The sequence below is a fragment of the Trachypithecus francoisi genome, unplaced genomic scaffold (assembly GCF_009764315.1).
Source record: "Trachypithecus francoisi isolate TF-2019V2 unplaced genomic scaffold, Tfra_2.0 Contig01579, whole genome shotgun sequence".
Lineage (NCBI taxonomy): Eukaryota > Metazoa > Chordata > Mammalia > Primates > Cercopithecidae > Trachypithecus > Trachypithecus francoisi.
Window position 1 is genome coordinate 17240564 of NW_022681442.1, and position 20281 is coordinate 17260844.

General features: G+C 40.9%; 1 protein-coding gene across 1 annotated transcript in view; it reads right to left on the minus strand.

Annotated features, from left to right (window-relative positions):
- Nucleotides 1–20281, minus strand: part of TDRD1 (tudor domain containing 1) — a 47521-nt gene that overhangs the window by 14783 nt on the left and 12457 nt on the right. Inside the window, exons 3-15 of the mRNA XM_033182038.1 lie at nt 15249–15393; nt 12897–13002; nt 11811–11874; nt 10938–11042; nt 10518–10697; nt 9910–10053; nt 9249–9420; nt 7819–7905; nt 3372–3539; nt 3155–3262; nt 2090–2260; nt 530–772; nt 11–148 (exon numbers count right to left, since the gene is read on the minus strand). Of these exons, the coding sequence (XP_033037929.1) occupies nt 11–148; nt 530–772; nt 2090–2260; nt 3155–3262; nt 3372–3539; nt 7819–7905; nt 9249–9420; nt 9910–10053; nt 10518–10697; nt 10938–11042; nt 11811–11874; nt 12897–13002; nt 15249–15393 (1831 nt within the window). The remainder of the gene's footprint in view (nt 1–10; nt 149–529; nt 773–2089; nt 2261–3154; nt 3263–3371; nt 3540–7818; nt 7906–9248; nt 9421–9909; nt 10054–10517; nt 10698–10937; nt 11043–11810; nt 11875–12896; nt 13003–15248; nt 15394–20281) is intronic.

A 20281-nucleotide genomic window follows, 5' to 3' on the forward strand; every position in this document is an offset into this window, starting at 1 on the left:
GTCAACTTACCATCCTCTTTAAGCACATGGCAATAAAATTCTCCAGGACTATATATCACACAGACCACAACATCTACTGTTTGGTCAACAGCAAGCTCAACCCATGTCCACTCCAACGGATCTACTTTTCCTTCCACACCCAAGGGAACTGTGAAAATAATTAAACATTAAATGGACATAGTGGAGGAGGGATGTAGCAAGGTTGGGGTGGCTGGGGAATTCGCTTTTGAAGAACTGAATTTCCACTGACTTTTTAAGTAACTTTATAGGAATATTAACCTTAAAGTCAGTCTTACAATTAATTATCTAAGTGATTTCAGATTTACATTTCTGATCATCAGCTGCTGACAACCTATAAAACTCACAAAATTTTATTTTTCAAACATTCTTACAGGTACTTAGATGAATGCTTGATTTAAAAAGATGAAAGGCTTTCAACATAAATTCTTTTTATAAGTACAAAAAACTACTTATTTAGAGAACCGTCTGAACTCCAGAACAGGCATTATCCAGTAAACATCTGACTTACCAGTGGCTTCTTTCATGTCACTGGGTTTATCTGTCACCATCCTCTGTTCTCCCACAGCAAAGCCTGCATCTATGAGAACTCTGCTAACACTGACATGAGGCGTCTCGGATTTATCAATAAGCTCCACCAGGGAACTGTTTTCCAACTTGTCCACCACTTTCACTGTGATTATTTTGTTCTGTACAAGATTTTTCATGAGACAAATAGCTTCTGGAGTCCAAATTTCTAATGATGGCTTTACTCCTAACAAAGAATTTTGAATGAATGTTACAATTATTCTTAAAGCACTTAGAAATTTAGCTCCTAACTGCCCCCACGTTAAACTTAAGAAACCTATGGCAAACACTGGAAAGGAAACGTGTCACTTAAGAGGAACATAAAAATGAACACAGAATTAACAAAGAAAAAGCCTGCTGGTGTGCAATGGCTCATTCCAGCACTCTGGGAGGCCAAGGCAGATTTGAGACCAGCCTGTGCAACATGGCCAGACTCACATCTCTATCAAGAAAAAAAGAAAAAGAAAAAGCTTGTAAAAAGCTTCTACAATATGTAAAACAAAAACCACGTTAATTCCATTGATATACAATGTCCAGAAACACAAATCTACAGAGCCAGAAAGTAGATTAGTTATTACCTGCAGAGCAAGGACTAACCATAAATAGGCACGAGAGACCATACCGGGTTGATGGAAATGTTCTAAATCAGATTATGGTGATGTTTGTATAACTCAGTAAATTTACTGAGAATTACTGAATTGTATAGTTAACACCTAAAGTGAACACTATGGTAGGTAGGTAAATTATAGCCCAATAAAATAAAGAAAGCCACAAACAAAAGTACGAAACCATCTCTGAAGAAGTACTGGTCCCTTATAAACATATGAAACATTGGTGGCACTTACAACTCAACACTGAAAGGGCACTTACAAATCAGCAATCCAACAGTTATGCTTCAGTCAGTTTATGAAATGCAAGGGCCAAGTAACTTACAAAAAAAAAGTTTAGCCTCACTGGTAATAAGGTGAATTGAAATGATTTCACCTTTAGCTTATCAAAATTGGCCAGGATGAAATAACATGGAAGCATCCCCTTGATGCACCAATGTGTACGAGAATGGACTCTCTCATACTTTTTTGTTGGGCATGTAAACTAGGTCAACCCCTTCTGGAAGAAAATGTACAACACGTATTACAAACATGAAAAGAAGGAGATTACTGACTTGTTCCACTTGTGGGAATATAGTCTAAGGAAGTATTTTGGGATATAACTACATTTTGCAACATAGCCTAAGGAAAAGATCTTGGATACGCTGCAGATGTAATTATAATACCCTTCTGAGATAGGATATTCTTTCTAAATTATGGTATGTTTGAATGAAACCAACTGACTGACATGGAACGAAATCTCTGATCCTAGTGGGATAAATGACATACACAGTAACTTCTAAGCATCTGATCATGTTGTTTTGAGAGGCAGCTTTTCCCTATTTATCTCTTCATGTTTTCATGTTTCTTCATCTTTAGAATTTTTAAAGAATACGGAGGCTATAAAAATTTCATACCTGCTAGCACACACTTTATAGCTTGCATTGGCAATTCCAACAACTTTGGGATTATGGGACAAAGTCTCATCAAACTAAGGATTTCAAAGTTTCCATAATCTACATATCCAACCAGTACAGATTCTTCAGAAGCATAAGCCAGAACGGAGGCACGGTACCACTGATCATCCTCTGAAAAAGGGAGAGACTCAATCTCAAATGATTCTTCCACTGCAGATGTAAACAAAAACCTTTCCTCCCCAAATTAGAGATGGTCATTTACAGATTTTTCTTTGATAGATATCAAGCTTATAGAACAATATGTTTACTAATTTTGCTTATCAGAAGCCTTCAATTCCTAAAACGTAACCTTTATTAATAGCTTACTACAGTAATTATGTCTTATGCTGTCATTATTAGTTTACATGCCTTGTCTCTCCAGTAGAGTTAGCTCATTAGGACAGAGAACATATCCTGATCATGTGAATCACAAGGTCTCAATAGATGAAGCATTCAATAGCAAGACTAGTTTTAAAACACCTGGCAAATATGGGTCAACCCACTAACCAAGTAATGAGTTTACTGAAGGATTACTGCATCTCCCCTTCCATGAGGCCACTGGGCCTCCCTTCGGCAGACATTAACAGAACCTGGTTATCACAAGGCAGGACATGTGCCGTCCAGAGGCTGCACCATGACAGCTCCACACTTCCGGGCCCTCTTGCTATTTCAATAAAACCGGTGAAGATATGAACCTGGGAGGTTCCACATCCACCTATAAACTTAAACAGAATTATCTTCACCAGTCCCCAAAAACCAAAAGGCTGACAAAATTATCCAAAATACCTCCTTTATTTCTCCACCTCCTTGACACACACAGGCCCTCTGCCCTTACCTAGGTCAGACCACACTCCTTTCAACCAGTTTAATTTGATCTATTTAAAAACATGATTGGTTCACTCTAATATTGAAACTTTAAGTCCAGCCATCAGTGCAAACCAAAGACTCCCTGTTTCAACAGTTTTTACTCAATTGTAAGTAAAAAATAAAAATGAATTTTAAAAATCAGTAATACTCTTTCCTTACCTGAGAACTGAGCACAACATATATCACCAATGGCTGGATAAAAATCAGAGCGTGGAGGCAACTGACCACAGTACTTGCTAAGTGATGCCTGAAGTTCAGCAAGCTTTCCTGAAGATAAAGATGACATTTTAAAGAAACACACATCTATACATTATTTCTACATGTCATCTCTCCAAGTACTTTAGCTTGATAGAGCAAATCAAGAAAACTGACTTACGGCCACTTTGCAGTTGTTGACAAAAGAAGTCTTCTGGTGTTTGAATGTGGGCAACCACACCACAAAACTTATCACCCACATTAAAAGTTAACACTTTCGGGATTAGGTCACTTTTGTCTATGACAATTTTGTTTTCAGTTGTCATTTTTCCAACATCTTCAGGATCACCTTATCAGAAGAAAACGGAAAAGTAAGGCATTTTGTTTTCATCCAAAGTAAAAAAAAAAAAAAAAAAAAAATTATGCACGCTTTAATCATTTTAAAAAGAGTATGACCATGACTGCAAGGTTCCTGGAAGATGGCAGTCTCAGAGGTCATGGTGTTTCTTCTTCCCAACAATAAATGTTTGTAAGTGCAGTCTTCAATGTCACCAAAAGCTAGACTGGTCCAAGAAAGAAAATCAGCGACTTATAAAAGACAAGTTCAGATCTAATTAAAATGCTCTATAATACACTCTTTATAGTCCCTAAAAGAGTTCAAGAAAATGTAATTTGGAATAGATATCCTCTCATTATACTCAAGTAGAAACACATCAGATTAGATTAGGACCTACTCACTCTAAAGTGAACATGATAAACCCTATAGGGAACAATTTATTAGGATAAAATTGTCAGAAATTTAAAATGCATTCAACAGTTCAAAAAAGATACAAGTAACGTAAGTAACAAGTCAAGAGATAAATAATTCGGGCTAACCTAAGAGTTTAAGAAGGAAAGGCTTCAAAAGCACAATGAAGAATAACTCAGAAGAGAAAACTCACAGAAATGAAAAAAGTACATGGTTTATAAAATTCCAACTATTCAAGCAATGTATTTTTAGCATCAAGATTTAGAGACATTATGACAACAAATCAGAATCCTGGAAGACAAAAACCTGTTTAAGGAACTACAGGATAAGATACCATTCACATAAAACTAAGGTTGACTTCATTGTTTTAAACACAGAAATATGAGAAAATAATTATCTAGATTATAGACTAATTAAAGGAAATGGTTCTCACCATTAACCTACAGGTTGACTCTGAAGACCAAGGGGAGGCTGGGATACCCCACAAAAAGTGGAGGGAATTTGCTATCTAGGAATGACCTCGCAGCATGTATTACAATGGATTTTTGATGTTCGAAATCCCACTGAAATGGATAATTGGCTCAAAACAGTAGCCAAAGTAAATTTAATGATCTCAAGTGTAAAAGGTAAGAGATAGGCTCAAATTAAAAACCATTTCTTAAAATGTTTCCAAAAGAAATCACAACATAAATAAGGGAGAAGACAAGAGAAAAACTTAATAGCAAGGAAAATGAACCGTTGTCCTGTTGTTTCACAGCACAGTATGCATAATGGTGAAAAGAGCACTAAACTAGAGTAAGGGGGCAAGATTCTGGTTCTCCATCTCTGGGTTTAAGGTAACCCACTGGACCAGTCAGCTTCTGTTTCTTCATGTGTACATAGGTGGAGTGGGAGATCTGGACAGTTCGTTTCAGCTGCATGAGTCCATCCTAAGATCCTCCATGAGTTATTGTTTAAGAGACAGGGTCTTGCTATGTTGCCCAGGCTGGTGTGCAATGGCTATTAACAGGTACAATCATAGAACACTGGGGGCCTCAAACTCCTGGTCTCCAAGCCCTCCTCCCATCTCAGCCTCCTGAGTAGCTGGAACTAGAGAAGAAAGCCACTGTGCCAGCTTTTAAAAATTGTATCTGGCCAGGCATGGCTCACGCCTGTAAGCCCAACACTCTGGGAGGCCGAGGCGGGCAGATCATGAGGTCAGGAGATGGAGACTATCCTGGCCAACATGGTGAAACACCATCTCTACTAAAAATACAAAAAATTTAGCTGGGCATGGTGGCGCACACCTCCCACCTACTAGTCCCAGTGACTCGGGAGGCTGAAGCAGGAGTATCACTTGAACCCAGGAGGCAGAGGGTGCAGTGAGCCGAGATCGCCAGCACTGCACTCCAGCCTGGTGACACAGCGAGACTGTCTCAAAAAAAAAAAAAAAATTATATCTTAAGCATCTAATGTATGTCAGATGCCATACTCAGCAATGGGGAGAGGTAGTTAAGTAAAAGGTCACAGTCTTTGCATCTAGATATTCTAAATCTTGTAGGAGACAGAAGATGTTCAATCAGGAGCTACAGTGTGACAAATATCACAAGAGGGTGCACAATCATAATGCCAGGCTGAGTGCAGCTGGGCTTAGGATCACAGTAGGAGGAGAGGGTACAAAAGTATGGTGATGTTGCTGGCTCTGTACGCTGACATTAGAGACCAAGTTGTAAAGGCTTTCCAGCTAGGCTAGGCCAAAAAGGGGCAGGACAGGAGGGCTGATTAAATTCTGTGACACAGGCACAGCTAAATTTTTAAGAAGGTGGTTTAAAAGGGAACTCTTAATATCCCATATCTCATCTTTTCTGACTTCCAAATCTGATTCTCCCATACCCACCAACATTACTTGAATCCAAAAAAACTGAATACAGAGGTGTCTCAAGCCTTCATTCTCTATGTTGGCTTCAGAATCGTGTCCAACCCCCTTAACATAGCTCCTGCGACCTTTAATGATCTGCTCTAGCTTACCTCTCAACCTATACTTTCCCCATCCTACATACACCTCTTCACCAGTGGTCAAATCTAGCTGTACTTATTTTTCAGTTTCTCAGGCCTGATCATGCTTTTTCCCATCTCTAGGCCTTAACACATGTTCCTTTTCGTGCAACATACTCCCCACCCGCAGCACCTGGTTATTTCCTGCTCCATGTGGCATCACTTTCAGATGGCTTCATTCCAAGTCTTAGGTACCCTCCCACCTGCTTCCGTTGCACCCTGCACTTTCTCTATCACACCTAATTTCTCTATCCCACATTTCTTCTGCTTGTCTGTACTGGTCTTAGCCTTCATGAAGGTACCTTCATAGTGCCTTAGTGAAGAAGATATTGCTCGGTGGATTTCTTGTTCCTTCCACTGGACACCTTCATAGCATCTGATATTACTACTGATGACTCCCCCTCCTGGAAGCATTTACTCTCTGTTGCTCTGGCAAGGTTTTTCCCATTCTGTCCCCACCTTTCCTGTTACAGCTCCTCACTCCACGTTGCAGGTGGCCCCAGCTTCCTCTTCCTCATTATTCTTCCTCACTCTATTGCACCAGAACTTACGGTTTCAACCATGACTACCGCAAGACCACTAACTCTTCCAGTTTCCTCCACCAAATGACAAGGAACTGAAAACTTTTCATCAGAGCTGCTCCACCAAGATTTGTGTATCAGGCATATCACATAGGCAAGTATACTCTAAGAATAGAGACAGGGAGATAAACTATGACATTGGAAACTTGTTTCAACTGTCCATGAATGATGAGGATTCCTGAGCTAAGAAAATGGTAGTGGAGAAATAAAAAAAGACATATACAAGGGATACTTGGGAAGAAGAATCAATAAAGACTTGGCAACCAATCAAGGCAAAGGATGGGAGGTAAGGAGGAGGGAGATTCAAGGATGATTCAAGTGTGCTCATGTGATAGGATGTGTCCAACCATGGCACTGTCAATCTAGCAATCACCTCTGAATGAATGAGCAAGAGTCAATGAATTATATCTACTCCTAAAGCAATCAGTACAGGAGCAAAGGATCAAAAAGACAATACTAACACAGGTGACTAGGCAATGAGGAAATAAAATACTAAAAGCAAAATTTCTTGGTTCTCTTGTTAATCTAAATACGCCTCACACACAAGTTTTTACAGAAGTAAAAAAACATCAGAAACACCGTCCTGCTGGAAAAGAATTTTACAGCCCTATTAATTACTGGCGGAATACCCAAGAAGGAAGAAAAACAAACTAAGAAAATGTGAGCTAAAAAGCCCTAACTTGGAAGGGCATGGTGGCTCACACCTGTAATCCCAGCACTTTGGGAGGCTGAGGCATATGAACTGCTCTAAGGTCAGGAGTTCAAGACCAGTCTGGCCAACATGGTGAAACCCTGTCTCTACTGAAAATACAAAAAATTAGCTGGGCGTGGTGGCAGGCGCCTGTCTGTAATCCCATCTCCTCCAGAGGCTGAGGCAGGAGAATCACTTGAACCAGGGAGGTGGAGGTTACAGTGAGCTGAGACCATGCCACTGCACTCCAGCCTGGACAAGAGTGAAACTCCATCTCAAAAAAAAAACAAAAAACAAAAAGCCCTTACTCTCAAGTGTTATAATATTTAATATGTCATAATCTCTGATGATTAGCATGTTAAGGATTCATGTGCAAAACAGACAGAGGAGGAGAACAGGCAGGAAAGATTGAGATTAGAAATGATATACTAAATACAAAACAGCATATTTAAATCTTTCATAGAATGTTCATCGTTAACAAGTCTTAACAGTGATAAAGTTGTGCCTTTGTTTAACAGGTAGACGGTTTCAATAACTGAAGCTTCTATACTGCTCAATATCAATCAATACTCACTTTGATCTGCATTTTCCTTCTTAGAATCTTGTCCGTTGGGTTTCAAGCCATATCCCATTTCTATAAGTACATGGTCTAAAAGTTTTCCTAAAAAGTGATTAAGAAAATATGCCTCCATTGAGAAACTATACAAAGAATTATGGGAAAAGCATAAAGAAGAAACAAGTCAATCATATGACCCACGTTCATAGCTATTAATAGGCTGACATGTTTTGCCAGTTCAATTCCTATGGGCAAGCTATGGTAATGCCCAGCTTCAAAAACTGAGGCAAAATTACCATAGTCACTTGACAGAATTTTTTCTGAAATCTAATTTTTAAAATTTTTGTGGGTACACAGTAGGTGTACATATTTATAGGTTACATGAGATGTTCTGGCACAGGCATGCCATGTGAAGTAAACACACCACAGAGGAGGAGGTGACCATCCTCTCAAGCATCCTTTGAGTAACAAACCATCCAATTACAGTCTAAGTTACTTTAACACGTACAATTATTATTGACTACAGTCACCCTATTGTGTTACCAAACAGTAGGTCTTATACAGTCTTTTTAACTACTTTTTTTTTTGTACCCATTAACCATCCCCACCTACTCCCCGCCCTCGACTACCCTTCCTGGCCTCTGGTAACCAGTCTTCTACCCTCTATTTGACAGAAATTTTAACGAAAAGGTTTCACTTTGAAATCCTGAAGAACACGAAAAATTCATTTACCATCTCACGAATATGCTTAGAATGACCATTGTTTATGGGAAATAAATTTAAGACATAAGTATGGCTGAAACAAGGGTCAGCATGGACCCAAACTTCAAGTTCCCTGAAATAATATCCAAAAGCTGAAATCATAACATGAAACATAGCAAACAACAGATTTTTTACTTAATTTCACAAGAGATTAGTTGATTTTCTACCAATTCAGCCATGATGCCAGATCTCTGAAAGCAGAGGGGTGATACCCTGGAAACTGGGAGGCACCCATCACACTGCGAGAAGTCATTTATCAAACAGGTGAAAGGCCAGAAGGGAAGAAGAGAATTCTAAAGCATTTCCATTTCCACAGCTTAGCTACTACGTACTAGCCAAATGCAGTTCGGTGAAGGTTACTCCAAGAACAAGCACTGATAAGGACGAATGAATTCGGAGAACTTCAGGAATTTTCTCAATAAAGGGGCCAACATTCAGGAGTAGATATTATAATGGCTCTATTAAAGGGATAATAGTTATGCTCACATGAAGTCTAAATCTAGCCAGCCACCTAATTCTATGAATTTGTGCCACGTCTTTGACAAACTGCCAATTTCAAGAATGGGTTCAGTCACAATCTGACCCCAGAGGGCAGTTTACCTGGCCTCACTTCATGTTTCTGTTTCTTCTGAGTAATAGGTGGAAACTACATATCCTATTAAGTACTCAATTTAAAAAGATCTTACCTGAATTTGGCAGCTCAACTTCTACAGCAAAGGTAACCACTTCCTCTTCCAAGATGTCGACAATCTTTATGGAGCAGTACTGCTCCATTAACAGTGGTTTAGTAGCTTTGATACAATCATTGCTCCAATTCCCTTCTGCTGGGATAACATTGGCTACAAAGCACTTTATGGCCTGAAAATTTTTATGCAGGTTACTTATAAAAATTGCCATTTAAAAATGATTTTTTCTAATTATTTGTATATAAAAGAATTTATCTCATGCTGAAAACTTACCACAAATCTTCAAGTACTAATCAGACAATTTTATGTATAATTATTATTAGCCTCTGCTAGCACTGTATTCATAATGCTTACTTTTGGTACTTGAAACTTGAGAACTTCGTGAAAGAATAATTATCCTTCAATTACACATAAATTAAGACCACTTTCAGATACTATAATAAACACAGAAATGATTATTTTGAGGAGCAAATTGAAAAGATGTGCCTAAAAATGTTAGTTTCTCACCTTGGGCAGTACTTAAATAAGGTCAAGATAGCCAATGAGTGTTCATTTACATAGTACAGGTACAATAACACAGAACAAACACTGTGCCCATCAAAACATTGAAAACAGCTCCTTTGGGACACTATTAAACATCCAGAAAGTAAAAAAGACTCACACAAGGAGGAAACAAGTCAATGTTCCTGTTGAGGTGGTAAATTCTGTTTAATGGAATTATTTCTTCATTTCCATAATCAACATATAAGACATGTGCCTTCTTTTGCTGCACATCAACGTTTTGTATGATCACTCTGTTCCAGGTCTGAAAGTGAAATATAAACAGCATTTCACCATCTTAGATTTTAAAAACCCTCAATCGATCTATAGAACATGCAAAAAGTCAACTTAATTTTCTAAGAATCTTGCTAAGAAATCCCTAAAATTGTCTAGTAGGATATGTTATAATATACACAACTATTCCAAAGCTATTTCTGTCCCATGAGACTATCACACACTAATGCCTCAGCTACACAAATAAAACACAAGCTCTAAGACTAGCCAGCCATTCGGCTACAACCAGCAATTCAGGAACCCGTCAACAGAGTTGGAGAGGGGTAAGACAGAGAGGAAGCAAGCTGAACAGGGCAGGGGATACTGAAGAGGAACAGAAGTGTGATCAGAGGCTGGCTTTAAGCCTTGCCATGCATCATTAAAAGCTCTGGTGTTCAGTTCATACTACCAAAGTTAGCTCAAACGTTTTAAATAATTCATTTCATTACGGATTACCTGATCAACAGTGTACTTGGCAATACAAACTTCCCCCTTAACAGGAATATAGTCTTTTTCATTCATATTTGCATATGTTTCTTTTAAGCTGGCAGAGAGTTGTTTCATGTATTCTAAAACTTCTGAAGAATATAACTGCACATAGAAGTCCCCTGGGTGTTTGAATTCGGTAACTGTACCCTTTCAAAGATTAAAAAAAAAAAAAAAAAAAGAGGAATAATTCCTAAGGCACAAAAGGAAACATCAATTTCTTAAAGCTTTGTAACTGAGATACAAACAGCATTGTAGACAGTTTTTGCGATGTTTATTAGTTTAATCAGATACGTTTTGTAGCTACCGCATGAACTCAAAAGTAGGAAACAAGGGAACAAATACAGTTCTCTGGATCTCTGTCTATGGAGATTGAAGAATAACAAATACCTTTATTTCCATGGTTTTCTGGAGTTGTAGAATTCTCAAATCAGAAAACATTATTCTCTCAGCCCAAATGGCTATTTCCTTAGTAACTCCAAGTGGACAGTCACTCTGGTTTGAAAAATACCACAGAAGCGAGTTACTTAAAAGCACATGTTTCAATGATTCTATGGCCACTACACGCCGGAACCGCAACCACAATCTCCTGACTCTTCGGCTTGAATAAAAGAACATAGAAATAGGGAAGGCCTCCAAGAGTCACTGAAACCCACTGTCCACAGGCAGTGTGCACAGCACTGGGGATAACCCAAGAATAAGGCCATGCGGGTGAAGAGAAGGATGACTTTATTTTTAGAAAATGAAAATGGTGGTGGTGGAGGTTATTATTTTAAATCTGCATTTGTTAATGCTTTCTGTAAGAATGAATACTTGAAGTCACCTTTTTTAAAGTAGATGCTAGAAGCAGCTAAAGAAAGCTAAAAATTATTCATAAATATGAGTTGGACGTGACAGATGTTTTTCAGATTACAAATAATTCAGCCCATGTTGTTGTCTAAATGAGGAACTGCTATCAGAAAGCCTCCTTAGATAACTAGGCCCTATTAGAGTACAGCACATAAAGCTGAAACCTGTGCCCGCAGAGGCTGAAGGGACTCTTTAATCCACATGATTTTACACTGAGATACTACCACATCCTTTTTGAGAAAAAGATTAATTTTCAAAAACCCCTGATTGTATCACTATGGTGTACATATTTAAATAGGAAACTTACTTTTAAATATTGATAAAATGCAGAAATAAGCCCAAACTATTTATCTCACATCCTCTTAATTCAATAAAGAGGAGTCATTCAAAATTTAAAGACAAAGTATACCATACCTTATTGTTTACCTCCACATCTTTTGTTTCAATAGATGATTTATTATCTTCAAGTTTGTGGAAACTGCAATAAAGCAACAGATTACAATATTTATACTATACACGCAATTAACATACGGGCTATCAATCACAACTATGGTAAATTCTCAACGAACAAAATCCTGAAAGAGCAAAACAGCTTCTTCCAGAATCACAGTGGTAACGTCAAACTCCCCACTGCTGGCTACACAGTGGTCCACACCCTGTGTGTGCATAGGTGTGCTTCTTCCAAAAGCCACCTAATGAGACAGACTGAAAGTGAGAGAGTATCTTCAAGCCTCAGTTTTCTTATCTGTAAAATGGAGATAATTCCCGGCTGGGTGTGGTGGCTCACGCCTGTAATCCCAGCACTCTGGGAGGCTGAGGTGGGTGGATCACCAGGATCGAGACCATCCTGGCTAACATGGTGAAACCCCATCTCTACTAAAAATACAAAAAATTAGCCAGGCGCGGTGGCAGGTGCCTGTAGTCCCAGCTACACGGGAGGCTGAGGCAGGAGAACGGCGTGAACCCGGGAGGCTGAGCTTGCAGTGAGCCAACATCGCCCCACTGCACTACAGCCTGGGCAACAGAGCAAGACTCTGTCTCAAAAAAAAAAAAAAAAAAAAAAAAAGAAAGAGATAATTCCCTACATTACTTACACAGAATTTTGAGGTCATATGTTAAACTGTTTTGTAAAACTGGTAAATGCCATGTAAGTACAATTTATGTATTTACAAATAAAAACATAACTCAAGAGACAGTTAAGAGTTCTAAACTTACTAAGATCCAGGAAAGTACACATGATGAAAGTAAGGCATTCTAAAGCTCTAAACATTAAAGAAAAACTCTTTCAAGGTTATAAATCTTCACATGTAGTACCCAGTAAAACAATACACATGAAAATTAAGTTCATAGAGCTGTTCACTTCAGATTTGTACACTTCGTTACAGAGCTTAAAAAAAAGTAACTTCTACTTGGTTGTGGTCTGAACTATTGGATGCTTATTGTATCAGAAAAAGACCTTATACATAATCCATAATGAATAAAAAGGCCATAAATTCTTACTTTGGCTGAACAGGCTTGCACACGATGCTGTGTGCAGACCAGTCTCTTCTCTGACATGCTGTGGAACAATAGTAGGTCTGCTTGCACTGAGAGCACCTCAGCGATCCTAGAGAACATCACCCACAAAATAGTTCAGATGAAGATCAAGACATTCTCAAGGCCCACACTTGATCAAATACTCTATTAACCATGGCAAGAAGACTATCTGAAGAGAATTGTGCTATTTAGAATTAAGTATTCAGATTATACTTTTAAACTCTCAGAATACAGAGAAAAAAGGCCCACGAAGATTTAAAAAAGGGAGATCAGACTGGGACATATAACTGAGTTTCCTAAAAATAGACCTCAGAATACATGTTATAAAAGCAGCAAGCAGCCAGGTGCAGTGGCTCACGCCTGTAATCCCAGCACTTTGGGAGGCCGAGGCAGGCAGATCACTTGAGGTCAGGAGTTCGAGACCAAAATGACCAACACGGTGAAACCCCCATCTCTACTGAAAATACAAAAATTAGCCGGGCACGGTGGAGGCACTTGTAATCCCAGCTATTCGGGAGGCTGAGGCAGAAGAACCTCTCGAACCCAGGAGGCAGAGGTTGCAGTGAGCTGAGATTATACCACTGTACTCCAGCCTGCGTGGTAACAGAGCGAGACTCGAGTCTTTAAAAAACAAAAAACAAAAAAAAAGAAAAAAAAAAAGCAGCAAGCAATGGTGCAAAACGTGCAATGGCTCACGCCTGTAATCCCAGCACTTTGGAAGACCAAGGTGGGGGGATTACTTGAGGTCAGGAGTTTGAGACCAGCCTGGCCAACAATGGTGAAATCCTGTCTCTACAGAAATAAAAAAAAATAAGCCAGGTGTGGTGGTGTACACCTGTACTTGGGAGGCTGAGGCAGGAGAATCACTTGAACCCAGGAGGCAGAGGTTACAGTGAGACCAGCCTGGCCAACAATGGTGAAATCCTGTCTCTACAGAAATAAAAAAAAAATAAGCCAGGTGTGGTGGTGTACACCTGTACTTGGGAGGCTGAGGCAGGAGAATCACTTGAACCCAGGAGGCAGAGGTTACAGTGAGGCAAGATCAAGCAAAGTCAACAAAACTTTCCTGTAGTGAAAACAGACTTGTACAAGTGACTGAAATGGCTGCGTATCATGAAAAAAACCAACAAAAAACAACGAGAATCACATCTAGAAAAACCCAGGGAGATTTTGAAACAAATAATTTTTTTAAAAACCCTATCAGTGTTCATGCTAAAGAAACAGGTTATCTAAAAAACAAAAACAACAAAAAAACCCCACAAAGAAGTAACCACCAACCCAGTCTGGCCTCAAATGCTTCCACACTAAAAGAGACTTAAAAAAAAAAAAAGTTACCTATCCAAATAGCCAGTAATAAACAGAAAAAACTGCTCAAGATCACTGATCACGAGAGCACTGCAAATTTAACTGTAAACTGGTAAATGCCATGCAAGTAAGACTTATGTATTGAAAAATTAGAACTCAAGAGGCATATGACAATTCCAACTTATCCACGAAAAGGGCTATAAAAACACAAACACCAAACGTGGACGAGGATGTGGAATAACCAGAACTCCCTCCCAGGGGGAATACAAAATGGGACAATACCTTGGAAACGGTTTGGTAGCTTCTTAAACAGTTAAACACACACCTACCCTTTGACTCAGCCATTCTGTGCCTACCTGTGCACCCACAATAAATGAAAACGTTATGTCCACACAAACATTTGTACAAAAACGTTGAGAGAGCTCTATTCCTAACAGGCAAAAGCTGGACACAGCCAAAACGTTCATCAATAGGAGAACAGTTCAACCATGGTATAACCATACAATGATACTAGTCAGCAATAAACAAAAAATAATGGTGCATGCAACAGCATGGATTAACCTGAAAAGTATTACTGTATATGAAATAACCTTGATACTAAAGAGTCCATGCTGTGGGATTCCACTTAAGTGAAATTCTATGACAGGCAAAATTAATTCATGATTAGAAAACCAATGGTTGCTTCTCAGAAGTAGGGACCGGGATGGGACATGAGAAAACTTTCTGAGGAGACAGAAACATCCTATATTATGACAAGGATGTAAGTCTGTGCATTTCAGTGCATGTGAGCTTCCCCTAAAAAAAACTGAGGAAAACGTCCACTGAGGAAGCAGGAAGAATGGGAAGGGATGGGTGAAGAGGAACGGCGGGATGCTGACAGTGGCTGAGGCTGAGATGGATGTGTGGCATGGGGACACTGTTCTAACCACACTTAATGTTTATCATCTGCCACAATAAAAATGATTTTCAAATATGTAGAAGAATTCAGACACCTAAGAACAATATGCTTACCAAACAGGCCACAGCGATGGCAAGTTGTGGACCGAAGAGGAGGTCCTAAGGAGGTGAAGAGCCCTGGGTTACTTACGGACAAGGAATTCTCCACCAACTTGTTTAGTTTTTTTGATTTTGCAGGACGCACATTATTTCCAGGCTTCTATTAAGAACAGAGAACAGCAATGTTAGAATTTGGCAATAACTTTTCCATTTAAATACTAGATTTGGGACTAGATAAGATCAAGTAGATGCACTTTTCCTTATTCCTTCTATTAAGGTAAACTAAAACCCTGAACTTATATATAAAACAAACATAAGGTGACTGTTAAAGTGGGAGAGGAGGAGGTGGGCCACTGGCAACCTGGAGACCCAAAGAACGACATGGCAGTAAGGTGTCTGGGTTCTCTTTTTGCCTCATATATACCAGACTGGGTGCTGGAGAAGCCAGCAACCCAGAAACACCAGAAGGCAGAGATGATAAAAACTCCAACAAGAAAAGCCCGACTCTCTAGCTGGGTGTGGTGGCGGGCACCTGCAGTCCCAGCTACTTCCGAGGCTGAGGCGGGAGGAACACTGGAGCCCAGGAGCTCAAGGCTATAGCAAGCTACGATAGTGCCTGTGATGGCCACTGCACTCCAGCCTGGCCAACATAGTGAGACCCTCATTATTTTAAAAACCTGCTCTGTCTAGCCAAAGGACTAGAAAAAAAGGCAGACCAGAAAGACAGAAAACTTAACATTAACTGCTCTACTCCAAACACCACAGACAAAACTGTGGCCCCACTCCCACCCACAGAGGCAGAGTGTGGGGCCAAGATTTCCACCCTCACCAGGCTACAATGAGGTGCCCCAACCTGCTCACAAGTATGGTATCAGAGAAGGCCAACAGAATAGGGTGCCAGCACTTCATCCCTGAAGCGGAAGGATGACATCCCTGCCTATGGAGACCACATGGCGAACCTGGATTTCCACCTGGCAGCAATGAGGTGCCCCCATGCCCACCAACGTGGTGTCAGGAAAGGCCTAGTGGAGAGTCCGAACTTTCCACCACAATTCAATACCAACTAGTCCCTCCTAACACCCTCTCTTTCAGTTGGCCCTCTCTCCACACGTGTCACTAGAGACCAGATGGGGAGCTGTAATGAGGCACTTACCACTGTCAGCCAGAAAGCAATCAGTTGAGGCCTCCTGTGAACCTGGAACTCCCATCCTCACCCAAAAGAAAGAGCTCCCCAGTTGAATATCAGAGGCCGAGTAGGGAACCTGGACATATACCCGCAACCTGGCAGTAACAAACCAGCAGCCAGAGCAGTGTCGGAGGAAGCCAGCTAAGATAGGAAGTTTAAATAAGATAGAGGCCGGGTGTGGTAGGTCACGCCTCTAAATCCAGCACTTTGGGAGGCTGAGGTGTGCAGATGAGTTCAGATCAGGCCATGAGTTCGAGATCAGCCTGGCCAATATGGCGAAACCCCATTGCTACTAAAAAATACAAAAATCAGACAGGCATGGTGGCACATGCCCATAATCCCCGCTACTCAGGAAGCTGAGGCATGATGATCGCTCGAACCCAGGAGGTGGAGGCTGCAGTGAGCTAAGATCATGCCACTGTACTCCAGCCTGGGCAACAGAGCGAGATTCTGAATCAAGAAAAAAAAAGTCTCATAATACCCAAGATATCCCAGTTTCAATAGAATTCAATAGACAATAACTCACTGCACCAAGAATCAGGAAGATCACAAATGAATGCTGGAAAAAAAAAAAAAATCAAGCACCCAACATCAACATGACAAAAACATTTATCTATAAAGATTTTAAAGTAGTCATCAATATGTTAACAAGCAATTACGAATAGGCTTGAAACAAATGAATACGGAGTCTCCCTAAAGAAATAAAAGATATAAAGAACCAAATGGGTATTTTAAAACTGAAAAGTATAACCAAAATAAAAAACACAATAGCAGGCTCACTAGCATAATGGAGGGAAAAGAGGCAACAATCAGTGAACTTGAAGACAGAACCACAGAAACACCTGATCTGAACAACAGAATGAAAATGAAATAATAAACAAATAGTCTCAGGGACCTGTGAGACTATAACAAAAGATCTAGCATTTGTGTCTTCAGAAAGGAGAGAGAAAGTAGGGCTGAGAAGTATTCAAAAAATGACTGCTGAGGCCGGGCATGGTGGTGCACGCCTGTAATCCCAGCACTTTGGGAGGTTGAGGCTGGTGGGATCACCTGAGGTCAGGAGTTCGAGACCAGCCTGGCCAACATGGCGAAACGCCATCTCTTCTAAAAATACAAAAATTAGCTGGGTGTGGTGGAGGCCATCTGTAATCCCAGTTACTTGGGAGGCTGAGATAGGAGAATTGTTTGAACCAAGGAAGCGAAGGTTGCAGTGAGCTGAGATCACGCCACTGCACTCCAGCCCAGGCGACAAGAGTCAAACTCTGTTTCAAAAAAAAAAAAAAAAGACTGCCAGAAACCTCCAAATTTGGCAGAAGATATAAATTTACTAATTTAAGAGGCTGAGTGAGCCCCAGAGTACTGAGACTAAACACCAAGACATCTTAAAATTCTGAAAATTACAAGCTTGAAAGCAGAAAGAGGAAAAGAATCCCTTACCTGGAAGAGGGGGGAGGGGATTTTTAAAAATTCATTCTATTAAGGTAAACTAAAACCCTGAACTTATATATAAAACAAAGGTAAGATGACTCTGAAAGTAGGAAAGGAGGAGGTGGGCTGACTAGGAACCTGGAGACCCAAAGAGCGACATGGCAGTAAGGCGTCTTTAAAAAGACAGATTTCGGGGGCGGAGCAAGATGGCCGAATAGGAACAGCTCCAGTCTCCAACTCCCAGTGCGAGCGACACAGAAGACCGGTGATTTCTGCATTTTCAACTGAGGTACTGGGGTCATCTCTCTAGGGAGTGCCGGACAATCGGTGCTGGTCAGCTGCTGCAGCCTGACCAGCGTGAGCTGAAGCAGGGCGAGGCATCGCCTCACCTGGAAGCGCAAGGGGGAAGGGAATCCCTTTTCCTAGCCAGGGAAACTGAGACACACAACACCTGGAAAATCGGGTAACTCCCACCCCAATACTGCGCTTTAAGGAAACAGGCACACCAGGAGAATATATCCCATACCTGGCCGGGAGGGTCCCACGCCCACGGAGCCTCCCTCACTGCTAACACAGCCGTCTGCGGCGATCTATCCGCAAGGTAGCAGCGAGGCTGGGGGAGGGGCGCCCGCCATTGCTGAGGCTTAAGTAGGTAAACAAAGCCGCTGGGAAGCTCGAACTGGGTGGAGCTCACAGCAGCTCAAGGAAGCCTGCCTGTCTCTGTAGACTCTACCTCTGGGGACAGCGCACAGCTGCAGTCCGTTAGGGGAAAGAGCGGGGCTGTTGCAGACGCAAATGACTCTGTCTGACAGCTTTGGGGAGAGCGGTGGATCTCCTAACGCGGAGGTTGAGATCTGAGAATGGACAGACTGCCTGCTCAGGTGGGTCCCTGACCCCTGAGTAGCCTAGGTGGGAGACATCCCCCACTAGGGGCAGTCTGACACCCCACACCTCACAGGGTGGAGTCACCCCTGAGAGGAAACTTCCAAAGAAAGAATCAGACAGGTACACTCGCTGTTCAGCAATATTCTATCTTCGGCAACCTCTGCTGCTGACACCCAGGCAAACAGGGTCTGGAGTGGACCTCAAGCAATCTCCAACAGACCAACAGACAGTCCTTCTGACTGTCAGACGGAAAACTATCAAACAGGAAGGACACCCATACCAAAACCCCATCAGTACGTCACCACCATCAAACACCAGAGACAGATAAAACCACAAAGATGGGGAAGAAGCAGGGCAGAAAAGCTGGAAATTCAAAAAATAAGAGCGCATCTCCCCCTGCAAAGGAGCGCAGCCTATCGCCAGCAACGGATCAAAGCTGGTCAGAGAATGACTTTGACGAGATGAGAGAAGAAGGCTTCAGTCCATCAAACCTCTCAGAGCTAAAGGAGGAATTACGTACCCAGCGCAAAGAAACTAAAAATCTTGAAAACAAAGTGGAAGAATTGACAGCTAGACTAATTAATGCAGAGATCATAAACGAAATGACAGAGATGAAAACCATGACACGAGAAATATGTGACAAATGCACAAGCTTCAGTAACCGACTCGATCAACTGGAAGAAAGAGTATCAGCGATTGAGGATCAAATGAATGAAATGAAGCGAGAAGAGAAAACCAAAAGAAAAAAGAAGAAAAAGAAATGAACAAAGCCTGCAAGAAGTATGGGATTATGTAAAAAGACCAATCTACGTCTGATTGGGGTGCCTGAAAGTGAGGGGGAAAATGGAACCAAGTTGGAAAACACTCTTCAGGATATCATCCAGGAGAACTTCCCCAACCTAGTAGGGCAGGCCAACATTCAAATTCAGGAAATACAGAGAACGCCACAAAGATACTCCTCCAGAAGAGCAACTCCAAGACACATAATTGCCAGATTCACCAAAGTTGAAATGAAGGAAAAAATCTTAGGGCAGCCAGAGAGAAAGGTCGGGTTACCCACAAAGGGAAGCCCATCAGACTAACAGCAGACCTCTCATCAGAAACTCTACAAGCCAGAAGAGAGTGGGGGCCAATATTCAACGTTCTTAAAGAAAAGAATTTTCAACCCAGAATTTCATATCCAGCCAAACTAAGCTTCATCAGTGAAGGAGAAATAAAATCCTTTACAGATAAGCAAATGCTTAGAGATTTTGTCACCACCAGGCCTGCCTTACAAGAGACCCTGAAGGAAGCCCTAAACATGGAAAGGAACAACCGGTACCAGCCATTGCAAAAACATGCCAAAATGTAAAGAACATCGAGGCTAGGAAGAAATTGCATCAACTAACGAGCAAAATAACCAGTTAATATCATAATGACAGGATCAAGTTCACACATAACAATATTAACCTTAAATGTCAATGGACTAAATGCTCCAATTAAAAGACACAGACTGGCAAACTGGATAAAGAGTCAAGACCCATCAGTCTGCTGTATTCAGGAGACCCAT